At 38.6% G+C, this 23,219-nt stretch overlaps 1 protein-coding gene across 2 annotated transcripts in view; it reads right to left on the reverse strand.

The window, feature by feature from the left end:
- Positions 1-2,950: 2,950 nt before the first annotated feature.
- LOC100563580 (transmembrane protein 151B) overlaps positions 2,951-23,219 on the reverse strand; it is a 30,397-nt gene continuing 10,128 nt past the window's right edge. The window contains exon 2 of one of the 2 annotated variants that reach the window (XM_008104350.3): positions 2,951-7,112. In XM_008104350.3, coding sequence (XP_008102557.1) covers positions 5,685-7,112 — 1,428 coding nt within the window. In that variant the 3' untranslated portion in view covers positions 2,951-5,684. Of the gene's footprint in view, positions 7,116-23,219 lie in introns of both variants that reach the window. The other variant, XM_003214579.4, reaches the window with a different exon arrangement.

The raw sequence follows: 23,219 nt of genomic DNA on the forward strand, positions 1-23,219 counted from the left end.
ATCATCTAGACATACTCAATTGATACTAGAACATATGGGTAAGAAACATTTTTGCTTGATAATACGAGTATTTGCTTTGCAGTGGCACAGAACACCTTGTTTCTAAATGATAATGAATGGATGTTGCCATGTGTTGCAATCAAGGAATGATCAATGTACCTTGATAGAGGAAGGAAGGCTAGTGAAAATGAACAGCTGAAAAAAGTTGGTTTCCATGGCCAGTAGATATGAAGGACTCCTTGTAGATGCACCTCACAGGAGCTGAAAATAGTGTTTTTGGCAACAGCATAAAACGTGATCAAGAGATCTTTAATCTTAATTCCTGTGGCAAGAGGCAAAGCAAAAGCCAGGATATGATCCAAGTATTCTGGACAAGGCACAAGGGGAAAGGAAAAGGCAAGACATTACAGATGAAGTCCAGGAATCTGCAAGTCAATACAGCAGGGAAAATGGGAAGATGCAATAACCCTTCCTCTGATGTCTGTATACTAATAACATACACAACATGGAAACTAGCAGGATGTACTTGAAATACGTAAACAAGATGATATGCACAGTCTGATGGGTATTACTGTAATAAGGAGGGCTGACATTAATGTTTGTAATGCAGAAAATGAAGGACATCTCTTGTCCAAGGGGAATAGATCAAATCAGAAAGACAAAGAATAGCATCAAATGTAAAGAACTTATATAAAATAACAAAGAATGGTAGGTCCGTTGAAAGCATTTCAGTGAAGACAGAGTGAGGGAAAACAAAATGTTATTTCTGCACCAATATACTGCCAATGTACTATAAAGATATAGAGGACACTGCTTTTAAATGGTGGGTTCTGACCCCAAATTGGATCCCTTTTGCTCAGGGTTGGAGGTCATGAAAAATTTGGCCACAGTGAAAGGTTTCTGAATATCACCCATTTATACAAATCTGTTAGCAACAAAATGCAGTGTATACAGTGAAAGTTCCAGAAAATGCTTCAGATGTAGTCCACATAAAGGACAATCAACCTTAATAAGCCTTCCAAATGCTGATTTATTTATCAATAAATGTGTGATATCTACTTTATAGGCCTATACACCTGGGCTCACGTAAACATTCCTTGGGCAGAAAGGGATCATGAGTGGAAAATGTTTAAGAAGCCCTGACATTGGACATGAGTGGTATTTTCATCATCCTAAAATGCAAAATGAATTCCATTTTCATGGCATCTGCTGGAAGTCCAGTTATGATAAAAATGAAAACATCTAATAAATTTTGTATTTGTTTTGCAGACAAATTTCTCAGAAGGTGGAAAGATGAAAATGGGGCCAGTCCCTCGAGAACTAGTTCTGAACAATAGGAAGGAATTGGGTTGTTGTATGTTTTCCGGGCTGTATGGCCATGTTCCAGAAGCATTCTCTCCTGACGTTTCGCCCACATCTATGGCAGGCATCCTCAGAGGTTGCCTGCCATAGATGTGGGTGAAACGTCAGGAGAGAATGCTTCTGGAACATGGCCATACAGCCCGGAAAACATACAACAACCCTGTGATCCCGGCCATAAAAGCCTTCGACAACACAATAGGGAGGAATGATAGATGAAGTAAAAGTGACAGGGACGTAAGGGGAAGATTACGACCTTGAAAAATAATCTCATAGTACCTTGGAAAGCCTTGTACCTTGTTTATGCAGAACAAAACAATCAGAAACATATGTATCGAATTGGATAGATCTGGCTTGCTAGAAGCACATACAGAGGAGACATGGCTCTCCAAATGAATCACATGATGCTATATTCTGCATTAGTGGCACAGATTTGCAGTACTGTGGCCAGTTAAGATAGTATTGACAGTTAAAATGCATTCAGAAGGGAGCAACAAGGATGTTGAAGAACGACAAGGATATTCAAAGTCTGGAAAAAAAAACCCATATGAGAAACAATTAAGAGATTTTGGTATACAAGGTCAAGGGGAGAGGCTGACAGTTAAGAGACCGTTAAGGTTAAGGGGAGAGCACTATTTAAATTTCAAAGAGACTGTTATGAAGAAAATGGAGCATACTTTTCTTGCTTCAGAGAGGATGAATAGAAATAATGTGTGGAAATTGAGAGAGAACATATTTCAGCTAGACATGACAGTGAGAACTATAGTAGTACAAACCAATTTAGGACATCACGGTCTATCCTATGATGGAGGTATTAAAGCAAAGACTTGGTGACTATCTTTCAGAAGTGCTGTAAATGTATTGCAGACCCTGCATTTAGCAGGGGTTGGAATGAAGGCACCTTCCTATTGCATGATTCTACAGTTTGTGACCCATATACAAATTGCTTCCCAGAGTTTCCTCAGTGTAGAAAGTGCTGAATGGAAAGGAATTTGTGTCTTGGTGCTCCACAGTTGCACCTGAGAAAATTAAAAATATATAGAAACCCCTATTTCCTGTCCTGCTGTTAAGAGACCCTGGAAGATGTACAAACTTGCCAGCGTATGCAGTTTAACAGATCACATTCTGTGTTTCTGAGGACAAGAGAAAGCAAATCAGAATTTAAAGTATCTATCCTCCCTGCTTTTTACTGAAACCAAAGGATGCTTATATCCAGTAGCCTTAAATCCCAGATGTAAAAACCGAGTGGTTAAAGATTAGAGCAACAACTCTTGACAGGCATGTCAGTTACTAATGTTACTAGTATTATTTAAAGTGACTGAAAATGCAGAAAGCTATGTTTTCTTTTTCTGTTAATAGAAATCAATATATATAGTCTTGATTTCTCATTAGCTACTTAGGCTGCTTCCATGAGAGCCACTGAATGACCTGAACAGGCTTTTGTTTGATCCAATGAGCAAATCATTGGTTAATGGCCTAATTTCAAATCCCTGCTCAGTCCTGGACAACTTTGGATAAATTAAGACTGATTCACAGGTTCATCATTGGCATTAGTTAACAGTATCATCAAGGAGTGGGACACAGGCAAGAGTGAGCTATCATTAATTTACCATTGTAGAAAAATATTTCATATCATGACCACAAATGCAGTGCTTTCCAGTGAGATATCTACACTTTTGGCTAAGCATAAACAAGTATTCAGTAATCAAATAATGAGACATCATACACACAAGTGTGAACAAAGGACAGCATGAAATTACCCACATATCCATTTCTTATTGCTTTCTTTAAAGGCCATAAAATATAAGATCTGTAAAGCATACAAGGCTCGTAAAGCAACTGATCACTAGATGTTGAACTCTACCAATTATTGTTTGCATTGCTGTATCTTAAACTAATGAACAATACAGATTGAGTATCCCTTATGTAAAATGCTTGGGACCAGATATGTTTGGGACTTTGGATTTCTCCCCAGATTTTGGTACACACGTATTAGCATATATGTATATAATAACAAACACAATTTCATTTATGTTTCATCTACATACATAATCTGAAGATAATTTTATACAATATTTTAAAGCAAATATGTCATTATCTCAGCCACCTATGTGGACTATTTTAGAGTTTTTCATAATTCCTGATAATGAATGCTTAGCCTATATCTACCTATCTGGATCATTTGCCCAGTTAAATCTGTGTTGAATGGGTTGTCAGGGCAAAAACTGAAGACAGCTTTAATGGTGGCATAGAAGAAGGTATTTCAGCAGGTGTTGCTGGTTATCTGGCTATCTGACAAGCAAAATTTGCCGAAAGTCGCTCTTTTACACGACCATTAAAACTAAGTTTTTATTCTGGAACTAGTTTTAAGTGATGCTGGCTGTAGCCTGAAAATCAGGAAAAGCACTTGATCTAGGTGACAGGTATTCACTTGGTGATCTTGGAAAGCGTGAAAGAACATCTAACAAGCATCGAACAGTGAAATAGAGAGGAGATGGAGGAACAGAAGGAAGAGATTTTTTGAAAAATGAAACAGGAATATGATAGCATTAAGAAAAGGGAATAAAGCTCTGCTAAGACAGAGATGATGTTAGATCAGGCGTGGGCAAACTTGGGCCCTCCAGGTGTTTTGGACTTCAACTCCCACCATTCCTCACAGCCTCAGGCCCTTTCCTTTTCCCCCTCAGCCGCTTAAGCGGCTGAGGGGGAAAAGGAAAGGGCCCGAGGCTGTGAGGAATGGTGGGAGTTGAAGTTCAAAACACCCGGAGGGCCCAAGTTTGCCCATGCCTGTGTTAGATGTATCTATCTGAGACTTGTATTCTGCAATCCCTTCTTTTGAGAAACAGTGAAGGAAGCGATTCTGCCCTTTCCCACATCTCCGAACATTACTCCAAACCGAGGAGGATGACTTTTTTGCTCTTCATGATGCTATAATCTGGGATACATTGTCATGGTCCCATTGTCATATGATAAGAGAACAACTTCAAGACATCAGAACAAGTATATGAAGCAGATTAGCTATGCTCTTTAATAAATATATTTAGTTAACAATACTCTAGCAAGAATCATAGTTTAACTCACTTTTACAGTTAAACTAAATGTCATTATATATTTTCATCAGCATAGTGTAGGATGTGAAGTAGGGTTTTTTTAACTGATGATGAGCAAGGATGAATCTCCATTAACTTATCAGCTCTTACCTTGCTCTATTTACAGTAGACATGTGAGATATGGGGATATTAGCTTAAAACTGTGGTCTTAGAAGGAAAATCTAAGACTGGTTTCATTATCAGTATGATGGATGGAAAGGTCACACATTAACAATGTCAAAGTACATGTATACACTCAAATGAATATTCTTCCACAATTCCAAAAAAAAAAAAAAAAAGAAAGAAAGGAAAGGAGAAGAAGATAAATAATATGGGAAACCAAGATGAAAGGATATTTCTGGATGAGAGTGCAATGAGATTTAGAGAGGAGAAAGTTAGGATAGTTTTAAAGGTTGAGTATCCTTTATCCAAAATTCTTGTGACCAGAAGTATTTTGGATTTTGGAGGGTTTTTTGAATTTTGGAATACATGTATGTGCACATATGTACATAATGTGATATCTTGGAGATGGAACCCAAGTCTAAACATGTTTCATATACATACATATTTATACATATAGCTTGAAGATAATTTTATACACAATACTTTAAGTAATGTTGTGCATGAAACAAACTTTATGTACAGTGAACCATGAGAAAGCAAAGGCATCACTACCTCAGCCACCCATGTGAAGATTTTTGAGCTATTTTGGATTTTGGAATTCTAGGTAAGAGATGTTCAACCTGTATTTTGTCTGCAGATCTATACACAAATGCTTTTCTGTATGAACATTCAATGGAAAAGACAGTGTGGAAATTCGACTACAGATTATAACTACATAGGACTGTTAGTTTTGTGTGGTGTAGCAATAGCAGATATGTGTGAGCCTTTGAGGAAAGACACTTGGAATCAAATATCTGATCAGTCTGGAAGCTAATAGCTTGGCCTTGGACAAAGTCATTTTAGCTTGCCTGAGGATTGATTATAAGGTTAGTGTAATGACATGACAGTATAACATCACAGAGAATGCCCTGAACAAGGTGGAGGAAGAGCAGGATATCAGTGTAATAATTTCATGTTAATTTACCCTTCATTTTAGACTTTATCCTTCACAGATTAGTGAGTAAGCATGTCCCCTTATTAGGAAAAATCATTAACTGGGACTTGGATCAGTTGCACTGTATCACTGGTTTTGGGAAATGGCTTTCAGGAAGTGATGCTGTCCTCATGGTGCTTTCACAATGAAGTCTCCAGGCAGGATGCCCGGCGGAGGCAGAAGTGCCTCCCTTCCTGCCCTTCTGACCTATGAACAATTAGCACTGGGAAAAAACGAGCATCTTGATAAGTCGGTGGGTTTTCATTGACAGCCAATTGGCTAGAGTGGGAGCAGCACTGTTCATCCTGACAGCCACGGTCGGCAATGCTGCTGCTGTGACTCCTCCCGAGACCTGTCCTGTGAGAGCCATGAACCCGGCACAAGGAGAAGTGACTGGTGTTGAGAGAGAACTGTGAGTTTCCACTGCAGCTGTGGAAAGCGTGGCGAGAGAAGATGGAGGAGGTACTAGAGGCATGATGGCAACGCTCACAACCATGAGTAATTTCACTGTATCTGCACATGGAGTAGCCATTGCACATGGAAGAACTTGTCAAGTTCATGAGCATGGCTTCTGAATAGCTGGGAATGAGCTGCCGATTGGTGCAAATGTGCCACTCGAGTTCAGTGCTGTCCTGGGTGCTAACTCTGGGTATGCGGTATCTGTACAAGGGCTCCTCTGCCACAGCGGGCACTCTGTACTCCACCCCAAGGAGCTTCTCCACATGGTAGTGTACATATGCAGTCCGATACTCTATGAAAACTCTCAGTGGCCATGAGATCATCATTAAAGCAGCCACCCAGAAAGCATAATGGGAGATGTACCATGGGAGATGATCTGGGTCCCCATAGGCCATCATGAGTTCCTTGAAGTCTATGTTTTTGAGCTTCATTCCTTCTCTGACTTCCATGTAGTCATCCAGCCCTTCAATTTCTGTGAAGAAATGTGTTCTCTGTGTGAGGTAAGAATTCTCAGACTCTGTGTTAGCAAAACTGAAACACTTGCTGAATTTTAATTTTGTGGCTGAAAACAACTCCAGGCCCATGAGTTCTTTAGAAATGTCCTTGAATCCACAGTTGGAATAATCAAATTCAGCTTCAGCCACATGGGTGTTGACTCTTTCGTGGTAGACCTGGGTGGTTGTGTAAGCATCCCCATTACGATAACGGGTCACCTGCCGAGTTCGCCGGACAAAATGGTAGCTTATGGCTTTCCACCAGATACACGGGGTAGCTTGCTTCATTCTGGCAATTCGGTCATAGACACTTTCCACATCAGCTTTGTACTGAAGTTCGCTTTTGGTCCGGCAGTGCCAACACTCCACCAGATAAACCACATACAGCATTGTGAGAAAGGCTAATGGAATATACACATAGCCATCAGAGCAAGGACTGTCATGGTAAGTCATAGATTTACCTCTGAAAGAGGTATCAAAACTGAGTTTAGTGACTCTAGTAAGTTGGCACCAAGTGACAGCCCCCAAGCATGAATACATAAGGATGGAAAGGAGGAGGCACTTCCAGTGGGACTCTCTGCACATGGAGGAACTCAAGGATTGCTTGACTGGTCGCTGCTAGGATTCACATAGGGTAAAGTGTGGTCAGGGGAAGGGTGGAGAGGAGGAGGAGGAGGAGGAGGAAAGAGAGAAAGAGAGATTTGTTAGACCATTCAAAGTACTATCAGTATATACAGTCCTATAGGAGTGCTACAACTTTATGTCAGACTTTGGGAAGTGTATTGATGCTATTATTCTAGGCAGTGTGTAATGGAGCCTGGTTCTCCATCATTTCATTCTGTATAGCTGTGGTGAGGTTAGCTTGATTCTTAAAGTAAAGTGGGTCACGACACAACCATTTCTTGAAATCACATATTTTGTTTTGCTGTTTGTTTGTTTTCGACATGGAATGTTTGCCACTTTATCACTTTTGTTGGAAACTGCCCTGAGTCCACTCGGGGAGATAGAGTGGGTTATAAATAAAGTATTATTATTATTATTATTATTATTATTATTATTATTTGAACATTTTATTTCAGATTACACAAGAGTTATTTGTTATTTATAGGCTCCCTCCAATAGCTAAAATGAAATAAAGCAGAGAATTGAAGCAATTAAGATATTTTGGGTAGCCAGTCCTGGTTACTCCAGGTTTTTCTTCCTTTCAATAGCCCAATTAAGGTGAGAAAAGCCACTTCATTGTTGTTGTTGTTGTTGTTGTTGTTGTTGTTGTTGTTGTTGTTGTTGTTGTTGGGATTCAGAAACTGATGCTGATGTGCATCGTATCACCCAATGATCTACCAAGTGAGCCCATTCTACCCTCTGCCCACACCTGGTTTAGAGAAACTGAGGGTTGGAATACTGATTTCACTGATAAGCATTCAGAATTACTCCGCCCTGTACTAGAACTAGCTAGAACCAGCTGAATTGAGAGATTGTGCAATGCTAAACAATATTTTAATTTTTATCTATAACTAGTATCCATTTTTCCAGATTTTTTGGTTATGTTGTAGCTTAATGAGATATATTAAAGATTTGTTTAATACTATGTTTTGTAACCGAGTCACTTAAATCAATATTGTTGCTTTGGCACCAAGTATAGAGATTTCTCTCATGCGTCTGATCTGAAATGTTGGATACAATGTTATGTAGGGCTGTGATGTATCCTTTCAGCCTTACACTGCCTCTCTATCCTCCAAGATCTTGCACTGGGCATTTTTTCAATCTGTCCATTAAGCCATTGACTCAATGGCCATGACAGTTATTGAGCAAGTCTTTATAATGGTAGCCCAAAGGTTCCTGCTGGCAGTTCAACAGATCTGACAGCATTTCCCTTTTAAGCAGGCAATTAAAATTGTTCTTTGGAGGATAGGCTTTGGTAATTAGTGGTGAGTTTAAAACTCTGCTGTTTTAATTTACTCTTCCTTTGTTGTCTTTTTCATATATCATCATGCATGCATTTTGCACGTTGCTTTGTGAATCCCAGTTGACAAAGAGGGATATACACAAATTAATAAATGCATATACTCAGGGCCTGTCTACAGGGACAACAAAACTGTATTCACTTCATATTGGGCCCTGTCCTGACACATTATGTTCTTGACAATTTGCATTCTAACTGGTTCTTTGGCCCCTTAAATCACTTTCAAAAGAATTGCCTTTTAGAATACATTCTGGCCAAAGACCTGGATGAGTTGTGGCTTTTTTCAAGTGGCATTCCCCAATAAGTGGCTTCCCACTGGAGTTGGGAAGAAGTTTGGTGTGGCCTAAACTGGTTGGTGGAAGCCGACAAAGGTCAGCAGGTCACATGATTGTTGCCACCAGAGAAGTGGGATTATTTTCAGGTGTAGAGAAGCCCTCAGACACTATTCTTGGATACACTTGGCAAGAAACCCAAACTAGCATCTCATCTGAAAACATTAAAGAAACATTTGCAGCCTGTAACTTATCAAACCCTGGTGGCACACAGATTAAACCGCTGAGCTGCTGAACTTGCTGACCGAAAGGTTCGTGGTTTGAATCCAGGGAGCAGCATGATTTCCCGCTGTTAGCCCCAGCTTCTGCCAACCTAGCAGTTCGAAAACATGCAAATGTGAGTAGATCAATAAGTACCGCTCCGGTGGGAAGGTAATGGCATTCCATGCAGTCAAGCCGCCACATGACCTTGGAGCTGTCTATGGACAACGCCAGCTCTTTGGCTTAGAAATGGAGATGAACACCAACCCCAGAGCCAGCTACGACTTGACTTAATGTCAGGAGGAAAACTTTTACTTTTACCTTTAACTTCTCAAATAATTAAACCATGATTTAATGGAGAATGCTTTAATTACTTGTGCTCAAGCTGGGGTTCAAATTCACCACTGTCTATAGTGGAAAAATTATTATGAAACTCACCCGGACATTAAAATGCAAACCCATTATCATTCCACAGCTCACTCTGTAGGCATAAGAAAAGCCCATAGATAAAGGCTCCATATGCATGAGAAAACTGGAAAATAAAGATGCTGTGTCTGCATTTGGGCAGCAAGTAATCTTGGCTGAGATCGCAAAGCAACTGTACAAATGATGTACAAAGAAATCTCTTGGAAATCTCCCAAATTCCTAATGTTGCATCTATTCAGAGTGATGTGAAATGAGTATAATGGGTCATTACCAACTCTGGCCCTAGCTACACTACCCTATAATCCAGTTTCAGAGTGTGGATTAGAATAGAGGAACTCCAAGCACATTCATAAGACAGTTTTCTTTTGGTCTGTCAATCTCCTGATAATTAAAATATTGTTGTTTTTATAATTTATCTTTTTTCAAAATATAGCATGCATTACTGGGAAGACATTTCCATCTTGTCTGTGTGTGTGTGTGTATAATATTGTATATAATATACAATATAATTTACAATAATAATTAATATATTGCATATACATGTAATATTGATAATAATATTATAATGTAATGCTATATAATAATAATACAATGTAATAATAATATTAATTATATAATAATTATTAAATGCAATATTACTGGTAATATTACAGTATAATGGTGTCGTGCAATATGCTGGTATATAGTGCTAATGTTGTGCTGTGCGAGTGATATAATACACTGTATGTAAATATTATTTGTAAGCCACTCTGAGTCCCCTTTGGGGTGAGAAGGGTGGGATATAAATGTAGTAAATAAATAATAATAAATAAATAATTACACTCACCACAATGTCTGAAATTTATCTTTTTTATCCTGCATTTACAATATCAGTTTTTGTTCTTAGTAGAACAGATAAATTCAGAATCTCTTTATCCTTCCACAGGGGTTTGCATAAGGATTACTACATACTGATATAAAGGAGAAATAAATAAATCAACTGTTCCAGAATCTTATACAACACTTCCTGGGAACAACTCATTAAAATAGAATTAGAATGTTAATTTCACTTGCATCACTCATCATTTGCTTACTATTTATGGTGTGAAACCTTTTGATACAGTACAATGTTCAGGTAGATAAAAGTGTAATCGTGCCTACAATATTTACAAGTGCTCCACAATAGGCAGATTTATAACTGGAATTTCTGGTACCCCTTCTACACACGTTGCAATGCTGGCTACTAAACTTAGTCTGATGTACATGATTTAACATGTTAAAGAAACTGCCTGATGCCAATGAAGTAACTGTCCTTTCCAAGAAACACCTGTAAAGGCTTAGGCATATGTTCATTTGTAGCTGATAAAACATCAAAGCCCCAGATTACTTGCACAACTCTAGATACTACTTTTCATTATACAGAGTTTCAAAAGACTTATCAAATTGCTGGCATCCAAGATCAAGAACAGGAGAGAGTCTGTTTCATTGCACCTGCTACCAGAGCTTGTAAGTGCATGTCTTGCTGAAATACAGCTATGCGTATAAAACAGAATATACATGAGTCTTGATTAGCATAGGGGCTGCATTACTCAATTCGAAATGTAAGTTCAGATTGATATAAATGAGAGAATCACTGGAGACCAGTGGGGATAGAAACATATGGAAAAGAAGTAGAGACCTAATTAGCAATTTTACTCAATCCACCATCAGTTTTAAAGGGATTTAAAGCATAAACACCAGACCTTGTATTTTTCAGGCTAGGCAGTGGTTCCCAATCGTCAGTCCTCCAGGTGTTTTGGACTTCAGCTTCCACAATTCCTAACAGCTGGTAAGCTGGCTGGGATTTCTGGGAGTTGAGGTCCAAAACACCTGGAGGTATCTCTAACCACTAGGCTAGAGATACCTCTCCCTTCCATACATTGAGACTCTGTGCTCATTGAGACTACTCACCTAAGCAAGCTTAAGAAACCTCTTTGAACAACACCAAAGCTCAAAAATTTCAGCCTCTTCTCATATCTCATTTTTAAATAAAACTATTTAAATGTATTAACTTATTTCAAAACATTGAAATACTAAAATTACCTTGTTACGCCATCAATCCCATGTCTATACCCCAATCCCCTAACATGATTTCTGTATTTCCAATGATGGCAGAATTCCAGTTACTCCCCCCTCCATCCCTCGTGCCTCCCTTTTAAAAAGATAAAGGGAATCCCTACCCTTCAGCATTTCACAGATGAAAACTGGGGCATGTGTGGTCAAGAAACATGTTAAATGACAAAAGTAATAAATGAGGAAGAACATACCAATTAGGAGAGGCTACAGAGCTTTGCTTTTGCCTGAGCACATTGGAAAGGGCAAGATCTCTTTCCCCCTCCCATGATTGTACTTTGAATTCTGTATCAATGGTAATAGGTCAAGGACAAAAGAGAAAAGGGAGAGGAGGATAGAGAAACTGGGAGAATTCTCTTTTAAAAAGTGGCATGACAGTCTGTCCTTGCCACTTCAAAATCAGTCTCCAAATGATAACTGAGATTAGATTTTCTTTCTTCCCCTCACTCTCCCTCTTCTAAGGAATCAAAGGGTAATCCCTTCCTTTCAGCAACATACACTGAGACTGCAGTTGCTTTCTCTGCCTCCCCAAACTCTCAATTTAGGTGGGTAAAAGTCAAGTCTGCTTTTTGCCAAAACTCCATACAGCTTGTTTCTCTTATCTCACTCTCCGACATTGTTGAAGTGCCAAGAGAGCTTTAAATTTTATATAAAACTTCCATTTATTGATTTATTTTAAATTAAATGTTGTAAATGGGGGAAACACAAAAATTTGCTTGTAGTAAATGCCGGTTATTCTATTAATCTGTGGTACTTCTAGGATATAGATTTGATCAGCTTAACACACGTTGTGTATTCCTCACCTGAAATGCTTGGGACCAGAAGTGTTTTGGATTTTTTTTTTTTGATGTGGGTATATTTGCATGAAAATAATGGGATATCTTAGAGATGGAATCCAAGTCTAAGTGTGAAATTCATTAATGTTTCATGTATATTTATACACATAGCTGGAATATAATTTTATATACAATATTTTAAACAATGTTATGCAGGAAACAAAGTTTGTATACACCGAACCATCAGAAAGCAAAGGTGCCACTATTTCAGCCATCCTTGTAGATGGTTACAGGTTTTAGAGTCTTTCAGATTTCAGAATTAAGGATAAGGCATGCTCAACCTTAAAAATATTCTACAACACAGATTCTTGTTAAGATGAGTGAGGTAATTGAATACTTTTGTGGGTGTTTATTCAGAATTCATTGAGAAATACCATCAATTATCAAAACTTGGAGTAAAATACTATATATATTTGTATATAAGTCTACCTCGTGTATAAGTCAAGGGTGGGGTTTGGGGCCAAAATTATGGATTTTGATATGACCAATGGATAAACTGAAGGTCATTCCATGGAGAGGGGAATGTGCCAGAATTGCCTCAGGAGGTCAAGCACCCAGGCATCCAAAAAGACCTTTTGCCACTCTACTCAGAGAAGTGGGTGCTTTCTTTTTTGACATAAGGTAGAGTGGCAAAAGGAGAGAGTCTAGTCCCTCATGGGAGACCCTAAAAGAACCACTGCCCCCCTTTCCTCTCTTTGTGCCACTAGATTCTTTTAAGTTTTCTCAGTATGGACAAAGGCCCCATCTACACTGTCAAATAATCCAGTTTATGAAACCAGATTATTTGCTTTAAACTGGATTATATGGCAGTGTAGACTCATATAATGCAGTTCAGAACAGAAAATCAGGATTCAGAAACCGGGTTACATGGCAGTGTGGATCCAGCCTAAGTTCTCACCTTTTGCTGTTCTACTCAGAGAAGGGGTTGTTCTTTTTTGAATAAGAATTAAGATACAGTACTTGCATTGAAATGTGGATAAGTCAAATGGGATTTTTAGGAACAATGCTTGACTAATATTTTTAGATTTACACATAAATGTATTCAGTAATCACTGTTGCTGATATTCTGGAAAGTGTTCTGCTCTTACACATTAGTAGGGGAAAAGCAACCCTAAATGTATTTGGAGTTAATGTGGAAGGAATTGCTCTCTGTTCCTCCAAATCCCCAAACTCAGGGGTCCCCAAACTAAGGCCCTCCGGGGTCATTTACCTGGCCCCCGCCCTCAATTTTATAATATAATATATTGTATATACATATAATACTGATAATAATATTATAATGTAATACAATAGAACACTAATAATCAGGGCCGTAGCCAGAAAAAAATTTCGGGAGGGGTTTTGAAAATTTTGGGGAGGGTTGAACCCCTAGCACATACCCCTCCCCGCTACAAACCTGTCAATATCTGCTTGAGATAGTGCCTGGAGGGACTCTTAATGTTTTGCATCTCATAGACTTAGCATGGGGATTTGGTTAACCAGTTAAAATTCATGAGTAAACGAGATTTTTTTTATAACTTGAAAAATTTCAGGGGGGTTGAACCCCTAAACCCCCCCCCTCGCTACAGGCCTGCTAATAATAATACCATATAATAATATTAATTATATATTCTATATTACATATAATATTACTAATAATGTTCAGTATGGTGGTATAGTTCAATATAGTAATATATAATGCTAATATTGTGCTATGCTAACAATATAATATATTGTATGTACATATAATTTGTAAGCCACTCTGAGTCCCCTTTGGGGTGAGAAAGGTGTGATACAAATGTAGTAAATAAATGCAATAAATAAATAAATAAATAATAAATACATTTTAGACTTAGGCTCGCCCAAAGTCTGAAATGACTTGTTGGCACACAACAACAACAACAACAATCATAATTATCTTGACTATCTCATTGGCCAGAAGCAGGAGCACACTTCCCATTGAAATCCTGATAAATGTATGTTGGGTTAAAATTGTTTTTATTTTTAAATATTGTATTGTTCTTTCATTGTTCTTGTTGTTGTTGTTTTTGCACTACAAATAAGACATGTGCAGTGTGCATCGGAATTTGTTTGTATTTTTTTTTCAAATGATAATCTGGCCCCTCAACAGTCTAAAGGATTGTGGACCGGCCCTCGGATTAAAAAGTTTGAGGACCCCTGCCCAAACTTCTTCTTTCTAATCAGCTGTAGAGGAAGTGGAAACTAGAAAAAATAACCAATTTCTACCTCATTTAGTTATTCTCCCTCATGACTAAGATTAAGTTCTGAGTTGGCAGACAGCAGGTGAGGTGGTTTTTAGTCTGCCCAGTAAAGGCATACTCTCTCTGTCTAAGCATTCCCAGTTCATTCTATATTACATGATATTAGGTTGGTGTGGTACACTGAAAGAAACAACTTCTTTAAAACTAAAATAATTTAACACCACGATCAAAATACAATTCACAATCCAGTAAACTGAAAATTAAGTCATGATCTTACTAGCCTTTGAAGACTTGGATGAATAATTTTTTAACTTGGTGCCAGAATAACCTCAATGTTGGTACCAGCATCTCGCTACAACCAAACCTTTATTTTGAGGCAATTTATGCACTTCTTGGGTCTCGCTAGGATATTATCTAGACACAGTTTTTAGACATACCCAATTTATTTTTACCAGAAGTCCAGATTGATATTTCCTTAGTAATACTAAATGACTCAATGTTGACATCTGCACCATCACAACTTTACATAGTGGAAGACCGCATAGGAAATTAGAGCAGCCTGCATTTTAGTTTGTGACTGTCATTGCTTGTAGCTTATTAGTGATACTTCTGCTGGCTCTGTGTGAGTTTTTTAAAAATGTATTTCTCTTGCTTGTGATGGTGAAAAAATTGTTCTGTTTGCTGGAATTAGTGTGGTGGCATGGGCAGTTCAGTGGTTGAGTGAATCATTTTGAGACAAAGGAAAGTTATCAGTTTGGCTGAGTTTATCGATTAGTGAGATGACAACTACAAAGTGGTCTTGATGGACATGGTAGCAAAGTATGGATTGTCAAGGTTGTTGTTGTTGTTGTTGTTGTTGTTATATTTATTTATACCCCGCTTTTTCTCTCCACAAGGAGACTCAAGATGCAAGGAGACAGATAAAGGTTCTCTCTCCAGATTCATTCAAATGTTGAAGCCTCTTGTCCTATTTCACCTGCATTGAAACCTTCATTCTACAAAAGCAACTGAGAGAGTGATTCACCAAGCAGATTCAAAATAATATAAAGCTGTAGTTCTTCATATTAATAAAAAACAGTTCATAGATACAAAAAGTTGACACGGAAATGCTGTGATTTTCTGGTGTGAATAGACTGCAATATCTATTGACGTGCACAAATACAATCTTTGTCCAAAAAAAAAAAAGAAGAAGAAGAAGAAAGGAAAAAGAATAATATTTTTGGCTTTGACTGGAGTGGGCAGAACTCCCATAAAAACTTTTGTGAAGCTAATATTTCAAGCTCACTTTACATATATTTTAAGATATTTATGAGTGAGAGTGGTGCTTTCATGTTACAGATTATAATAAACTTTGAAGCTTTCTGAAGGCCATGTACTGGAATTAAATATGTATTCATCATGAAGGACAAAATGGTAACATTTTAGACTTCCTTGATTCAAAGTTAATTGCAGATATAACCACATCTATATTTTAAAGATTTTCCTTAGGAAAATTCCTCTCCCTGCTTCTAATTATCTAGCATGTAAGGACAACTTTTCTAGCTACTCTCCTGCAATCAAGAATTCTGCCTCGTGTATATATATTTTACTTTGTTTTTCAATGTCTTGCTCATGCAGTGGCAGAGTCTATGGAGGCAATGGAGAAAATATTTTCTGCATGTTGATATTCTGCTGCTCTGAAAGAATTTCAAAGGTAAGAGGCATGAGACTCTTCCTTCAGCACTCTGTCTCTGGAATAGCAATCACTGTTGATAATGTGAAACAAATGAATCTGGGCTCATACCCAAGTATTCCAGTCCCTGGCTTGCATTAAGCTTCAACAATGACAGCAGCAAAAAACTGTTTCTGGAAGTAGTTGCTTGTCCTTTCATTAGACAAATATTCTTGTTACTGTTACAGCTGATGCTCTGGATGGATTCCTGTTGTACTGCAAATGCACTGGTGTTTGCTGGCTCCCATAGAAAATAGAGATGACAACTTAGTAAGTCAGTTAGACTTTCTCACATGAGGGAGGCAAATCAACACATTGCTTATCACATGACATCTATTGCAGACCGCTGCGTGCATCTTTTGCCAGCCTGCCTCCTCCACAGGATTAACTGGTCTTCTGCTGTTGACAAGCAAAACAGGTCAATAGTGGCCGATCCCTCAATGTTTCTATTGCTTCCCATGTGCAATGGGTGTTCTGCTTATGTGCTGTCATGCTGGCACTGAATTGATGTCAGGAGAAAGACTTCATCTTCTCTCCCACTTTCTCCCCTATTCTTTGCTATTCCACACCAGTTTTACTTTAATTTATAGTAATTTGGGGATTTTTAATTAATCACTGCTGAAATTGTGTAATTGTTTTAATAATAAGAATAATAAGCAATGAACGTGTGTGAAGATGGCAATGCCAAGGTATGCTGAAGTATGACCACAGATTGTCAAATCATTGTTGTGCTAAGAGGTGCAATAAGAAAGGTGCTCATGCTGGTATGGATCTGCTATCACTGCTCGTACAACAGGCATGGAATAACAGTTTCATGCAATAGTTTTTAGTGTTTATTTTAGTATAAAGTATCCTTGAGATCTAGAACTTCTAATTGCAATCAGCCAACTTTACCATAACTACAACAAGGGCTGCTTTTTCTCATGCTGCTTCTGGAAGCCGGTGGGCCCTTTCTGTAACCCTTACTTCCTCACAGTACCGTTGCATGTATTGTACCACAACACCAGTGACTGCCAGCCTCCAGAATTCTTGGAGGCAATGGATGTCAAAGCCAAGGGTTGCAGAAAGGAGGTCTTTCCTCCCAGCTGATGTTGCTGCCACAACAGTGGAAATTTCTGTCTATAAATTCTCTGTCTATAAAGACTAATTGATCCTCTCTGTGGTCTCCTCCAGGCAGCAGGTAAAGGCGATTTTGTTTCATCATCAGGAAATGAGGAAAGCACTCTGACTAATGGGCTGCCTTGTTGGTGCAATGAGTTAAACCCTTGTGCCAGCTAAACTGCTGACCTGAAGGTTGACTGTTCAAATCCACCAGTGAGTGAGCTCCCGAGACGGAGTGAGCTTCCATCTGTCAACCCTAGCTTCCCATGCAGGATGGTAACACATCTGGGCATCCCCTGGGGAACGTCTTTGTAGATGGCAGATTCTCTCACACCAGAAGCAATTTGCAGTACGTTCTCAATTCACTTCTGACATGATAAAATAATTTTAAATGGTTATGTTTTAAAATTGATGTTAATTATATTGATAGTTTGATGATATTTCAGCTTTTGAATGTATTTGGGGGATGAAATATTTTATCTCAGTTTAAATTAAAGTTACTTGAGTCCTAGGACTGGGAAAAAGCAGAAAATGAATTTTATAACACAACTTGACCACTTCAATCCCACCCTACAACAGCCTACTGGGCTTATGCACAGCAAACAGGGAAAAATCTGTTGTCACTGTGAGGCAAATGACCTCCTTGTTGTAGCTTATGGCTCTGTTCTTTCTCAATTATTCTAGCATATGAAATGAGCAGCATGGCAAACATGGTGTTCAGAATCCTCTCTCCAGAACTCACTAGTAACTGTAGTAACTGTTGGTGTTGTGTCTAGATTGTTTCTTTTGCTTAGAAATACAACAGAATTAAGGCAGAAGAATCGGTAGGTGACAGAATGGGCTATAGCAATTTATACCGCAGATGGTGGCACCATTTTAATGCTCCATTACACGAAGAATTCAGTGTAAATACACACTTACGGACATGCATACAATTACACCAGAGAGAAATGTTTTAGCCCAGCCTTCTCCCTGCTCTACTATTTGACAACTTTTAGGGAAGGTGTATATGTTGGCCTTTCTAATGAACTATTCAAAGTACTGATTCTTCGGCAGTTAAATGAGATGGGCAGGTCTTCTCAGAAATGAAGAAGGGATGGAGGCATTTGTCCCTTCAAAACAATGTTTCTTCTCCCCTAAACCAGTCTAGCTATAGTGCTCACAAGATCCCACATTTACAAGTCGTTCTAGAACAGTGGTTCTCAACCTGTGGGTCCCCAGGTGTTTTGGCCTGCAACTCCCAGAAATCCCAGCCAGTTTACCAGCTACTAGCATGGCCCACCACATTTCCTTCTTAGTTTTGTATCTGCTTTTAAGTTGGCTACAACTTATGACAACCCCTAGCAGACTTATTTAGTGGAGATTTCCCATTGCTTTTCTCTAAGGCTGAGAGGGTCCGACTTGCCCAAAATCACTCAAGGGGTTTCCATGGCCAGACAGGTATCTGAACCCTGGTCTCTCTGAAGCCTACTTCAATGCTCAAACCACTATGCTATACTGGTGCTTGGAATCCCTGGATATGGGTCTCAATCACCTCTCTGGTTCCAGGATCCTGTCACATCAATCCGCTTGTAGGGGTTTAGAATCCTGGGGTTCTTTGATGGCACACACTATTTTTCCACTTGAAGTTATGTCTGCATTCTATGAAATGCCTTTTTTGTAATTTGGCAAGGAGCTGGAACTCTGGCTGAGAATTCAAAACCCCTCTCCTTAAACTACAAACTTCAAGATTTCATAGAATGGATGGAATCATAGTGCTATAATTTGTAGTATGAAATAGTGTAAAGTCTTTCTGCTCGTTTCACATTTGGTACCCTACTGAAGCATTCCCTGACCTGATGACCTTACAGTTTCCACCAGCTCCACCAACATGACTTATGGGCACGCATCATAGGATCTACAGTTAAAAACATCTGGAGGACATTGGGGGAAGGCTATTCTATAACACAGCCTGCAGGATAGCAATCAACCTCAATTCCCAGCCTAATTCATTTTCATCTGGTCTCCTTCCCAGATATTTAGTAATGTAGGACTGACCCCTGGTGTTCATGGATACCAATGTGTTGAGGCCAACAAAGACCTGCTTTGAAGAGCTTGGAAGTAGCCTGACATACATCAGCAAGGCACAGCACCTGGGCAAAGACCTACTGGGTGTGTCCACAAGCTGTTCTTTGCTGCTGGGGTAAGCTTTTAGTGATCATTAGGTGATAATATCTTCAGCAAGGTGTCATGTCAGATACTGAACAGAAACATTGCTGCCTTTGATCTACAAAAGATAGAAATAACAAGTTTGCACACTCTGTGTCTTTGTAGTTCCATAAAGATAAATCCAATGTATTTATTCTTGCTGCAACCTGGATCTATCTAACCCCCATTCTTTTTCTTTATTTATATCTTTATTTTGCCTTATTAATTCTTGAAATCAGGGTAGGAAAAGTCTCTGGACTGCACATAACCCAAATCCATTTTATGGTCTTTGGTGCCCACCAAACAGCTACACAAGCTCTAGACCCCCTGCCCTTAAAAAAATAAAAAGATTCAGTGTGCTTTTCAGTGCACATGCTCACAACTGGATCAAAACTGCCACAAAACACATTTATGTTGCTTCCATTACCCTCTCTAATCCCCAACTTTCACCCAAAAACAGCTGTAAAATGGCCAAAAATGGAACAGGGAGTGACATCAGATCATTTGCAAGTTTTTGTGTTTAGGTGTGTGAGTCCTGCCATGGACTTGGGTAGGAAGCATCGCCCCCTGCACAATTACCTACTCCTGCTTTAACTTGTTAGAAAAGAGGTGTCTTTTAAAATAAATGACAGAAAAACTGACTAGGTTACTACTAGCAGCAATGAATCATGCCCTACAAAAAGGGAAAATTCCAGATTCGTGGGCGGACGCTACCATAGTCCTTATCTCCAAACAAGATAGAGATATGGAACACCTGAAAAAAGTCAAACCAATATTGCTGCTCAATTCTGATTATAAATTACTTGTGGAAATTCTTGCAAACAGATTGAAATATATCTTAGTTAAAATAATACATGAAGATCAAGTAGGATTTCTACCTGGAAGATAGCTAAATCAAAATGTGAGAATGGTGCTAAATATATTAGAGGTTGCCAAACAAGACCCAAATAGAGATATCGTGCTATTATTTTTAGAAGCAGAAAAGGCGTTTGATTATATAAGTTGGGAATTTATACAAAAAGTACTGGGAAGGTTTGTTGCTGGCTCACAATTTAAGAGGCAGTGGGAGCCATTTGCTCCCCACAAAGAGGTAGGTTGAGGCTTAACAGCCCATTGTCAGACATCATTGAAATTCAAAAGGGGACCAGACAAGGCTGTCCACTGTCACCCTTGTTAGAAATATTAAACATCAGAATAAGAGAAGACAACAGTATTAAATGAGTGACTATAAAAGAGCATGAATTTAAAATCAAGGCCTATGCAGATGATATAATAATAATAATAATAATAATAATAATAATAATAATAATAATAATAATAAAACTTTATTTATATACCGCCCTATCTCCCGGATGGGACTCAGGGCGGTTTACAGTCATAAAAGCAACACAAACATTACATAACAACATAATACACATTATTAAACAAAGTAAAATAATACAATTATAACAATAAATCACACTTACATGACCAGATCAAGGGGACGGGAACCATAAAGGGAAATCTTATGCAATATATTCAGGCTCAGAAGTCGGCGGTAGTCCAATATAATTACTCAAAAACCTGCCGACACCACCAGGTCTTCAGTTCCTTACGGAAATCGGATAATGTAGGGGATTGCCTGATCTCTTTTGGCAATGCATTCCAGAGCCGGGGGGCCACTGCCGAGAAGGCTCGTTCCCTCATCCCCACCAGCCGCACTTGAGACGGTGGTGGGAGCGCGAGAAGAGCCTCCCCGGAAGATCTCAAGGTCCGCACTGGCTCATAGGAGGAGATGCGATCAAGGAGATAGGTAGGGCCCAAGCCGTGTAGGGCTTTATAGGTCAAAACCTGCACCTTGAATTGGGCCCGGCAGTTTATCGGCAGCCAGTGGAGCTGCTTTAATAGGGGCATTGTGTGCTCCCTATAGCCGGCTCCCGTTAGAAATCTGGCTGCATTTTAGGTACCCAGTTCAAAGAAGACAGTCGCTAATGGAGATAATCAGTAAATTTGGACTCAATTCGGGATTCAAAATCAGCAAAGAGAAATCTATGTTTCTAACTAAAATGTTATCAACAAAATATATTGATGAACTGGAAAAACAATCAGCATGCAAGGTGGTGTCGAAAATAAAGTATTTAAGCATATGGTTAACTAGCAAACATTAATTTACTTCAGAATAACTATGAGAGGATTAAAAAGGTTAAAGGTTAAAAAAGGTTTTAAAAGGTTAAAAAGTATTTAAATAGATGGCAAAGAATTCAACTAATCTGAACTCTTTTTTCTTTGTGTTTAAAAAAATATTTTTTATTTATTAAAATAAATGAAAAATAAAAAATAAAAATTGACTAGGGATGGAAATTCATAGCTGGATTTTATGGTGCTACAGAAACTAGCATTGGATAATAAATGGAAAGCCATAGATCAGGAAGCATTGGATTCAAATGTGAGTTAAGCCATGAAACTATTTAAAAAACCTCATGTATCACATGTGTGCAAATGCTCTCTCTTTTGTGAAAATTTGTAAAATAGTCCTAGTAAAGATTTAGTGAAAAGGTTTTCCAACTATTTTAATTTCTTGGCACAACTGTTTTACCAGCAATTTGTCAAGCCTTTCAAAGTCAAATGTCTGAATCCTTTTGGTATGGGAATTTAGAACAGTTATAAGAGAATGGCGAGAGGTACTAGCAGCAGCCTTTATCTGCTTGCTGTCCACTGAAGCTTAGAGAAGTTCTGTAGCCTGAGATCTGTCTAAAGTTTAGCAATGGAGAGATAACAAGTTATTAAAGCAATCTTAGGCACTAGTAAACACACTTGGGAGCTAAAGCCAATTCTAGTTTCCTGGCTGAACAGATACATACATAAATACAAATGCCTATTTTAGCCATTGAAACCAATGAGTGGTGCAATGATTTTGCTGGGAAGGAACAGGGAGATATTGATTCTATCTCCCACTGCACAGCCCCAGCACCCCAAAGTCTACATTGGGTGGTCGGGAAGCCCCTCAAGTTAGTTTTCAGTTGAAAACAAATGTTGTTGGGAAGTGGAAAGACAATTTTGTCTTGCTAGCAATAAGTTGCAAGCATGGTAGTGAATTAAAGCCAATAGAATCAAACACTGTGGTAAATTGTGATGTGTTGCTGATCTATACAGGTTCACTCAAAAGTAGGGCCCCTTCTACATTGCCATGTAATTCAGATTATCAAAGCAGATAATACACATTATCTGCTTTGAACTGGATTATAAGAGCCTACACTGCCATATCATCCAGTTCAAAGCAGATAATCTGGATTTTATAACGCAGTGTAGATGGGGCCTAAATCTTATTGAATTCACTGTGGTTTGCTCATGGGTAAATATAAATATGGGATTGTGACCTTAGGTAGTCATTACCTAGACTCAAGACATCCACATTATCTGATTTGAACTGAATTATCTGAGGCTCCTTCTACACTGCCAGATAATCCAGGTTATCAAAGCAGAAAATCCACATTATCTAATTTGAACTGGATTATCTTAAGTCTACACTGCCATATAATCCAGTTCGAAGCAGATAATGTAGATTTTATACAGCTGTGTAGAAGGGGGCCTCAGTCTTTTTCTCTAAAATGGAAGAATACTATCCAACTATACTAATTTTTTTTGAAGTTTTCCCAGAAGAATGTATGTGGTCTATTTGCAGAGAAAGGGACTG

Source organism: Anolis carolinensis, chromosome 1 (assembly GCF_035594765.1).
Source record: "Anolis carolinensis isolate JA03-04 chromosome 1, rAnoCar3.1.pri, whole genome shotgun sequence".
In the NCBI taxonomy this organism is placed as follows: domain Eukaryota; kingdom Metazoa; phylum Chordata; class Lepidosauria; order Squamata; family Dactyloidae; genus Anolis; species Anolis carolinensis.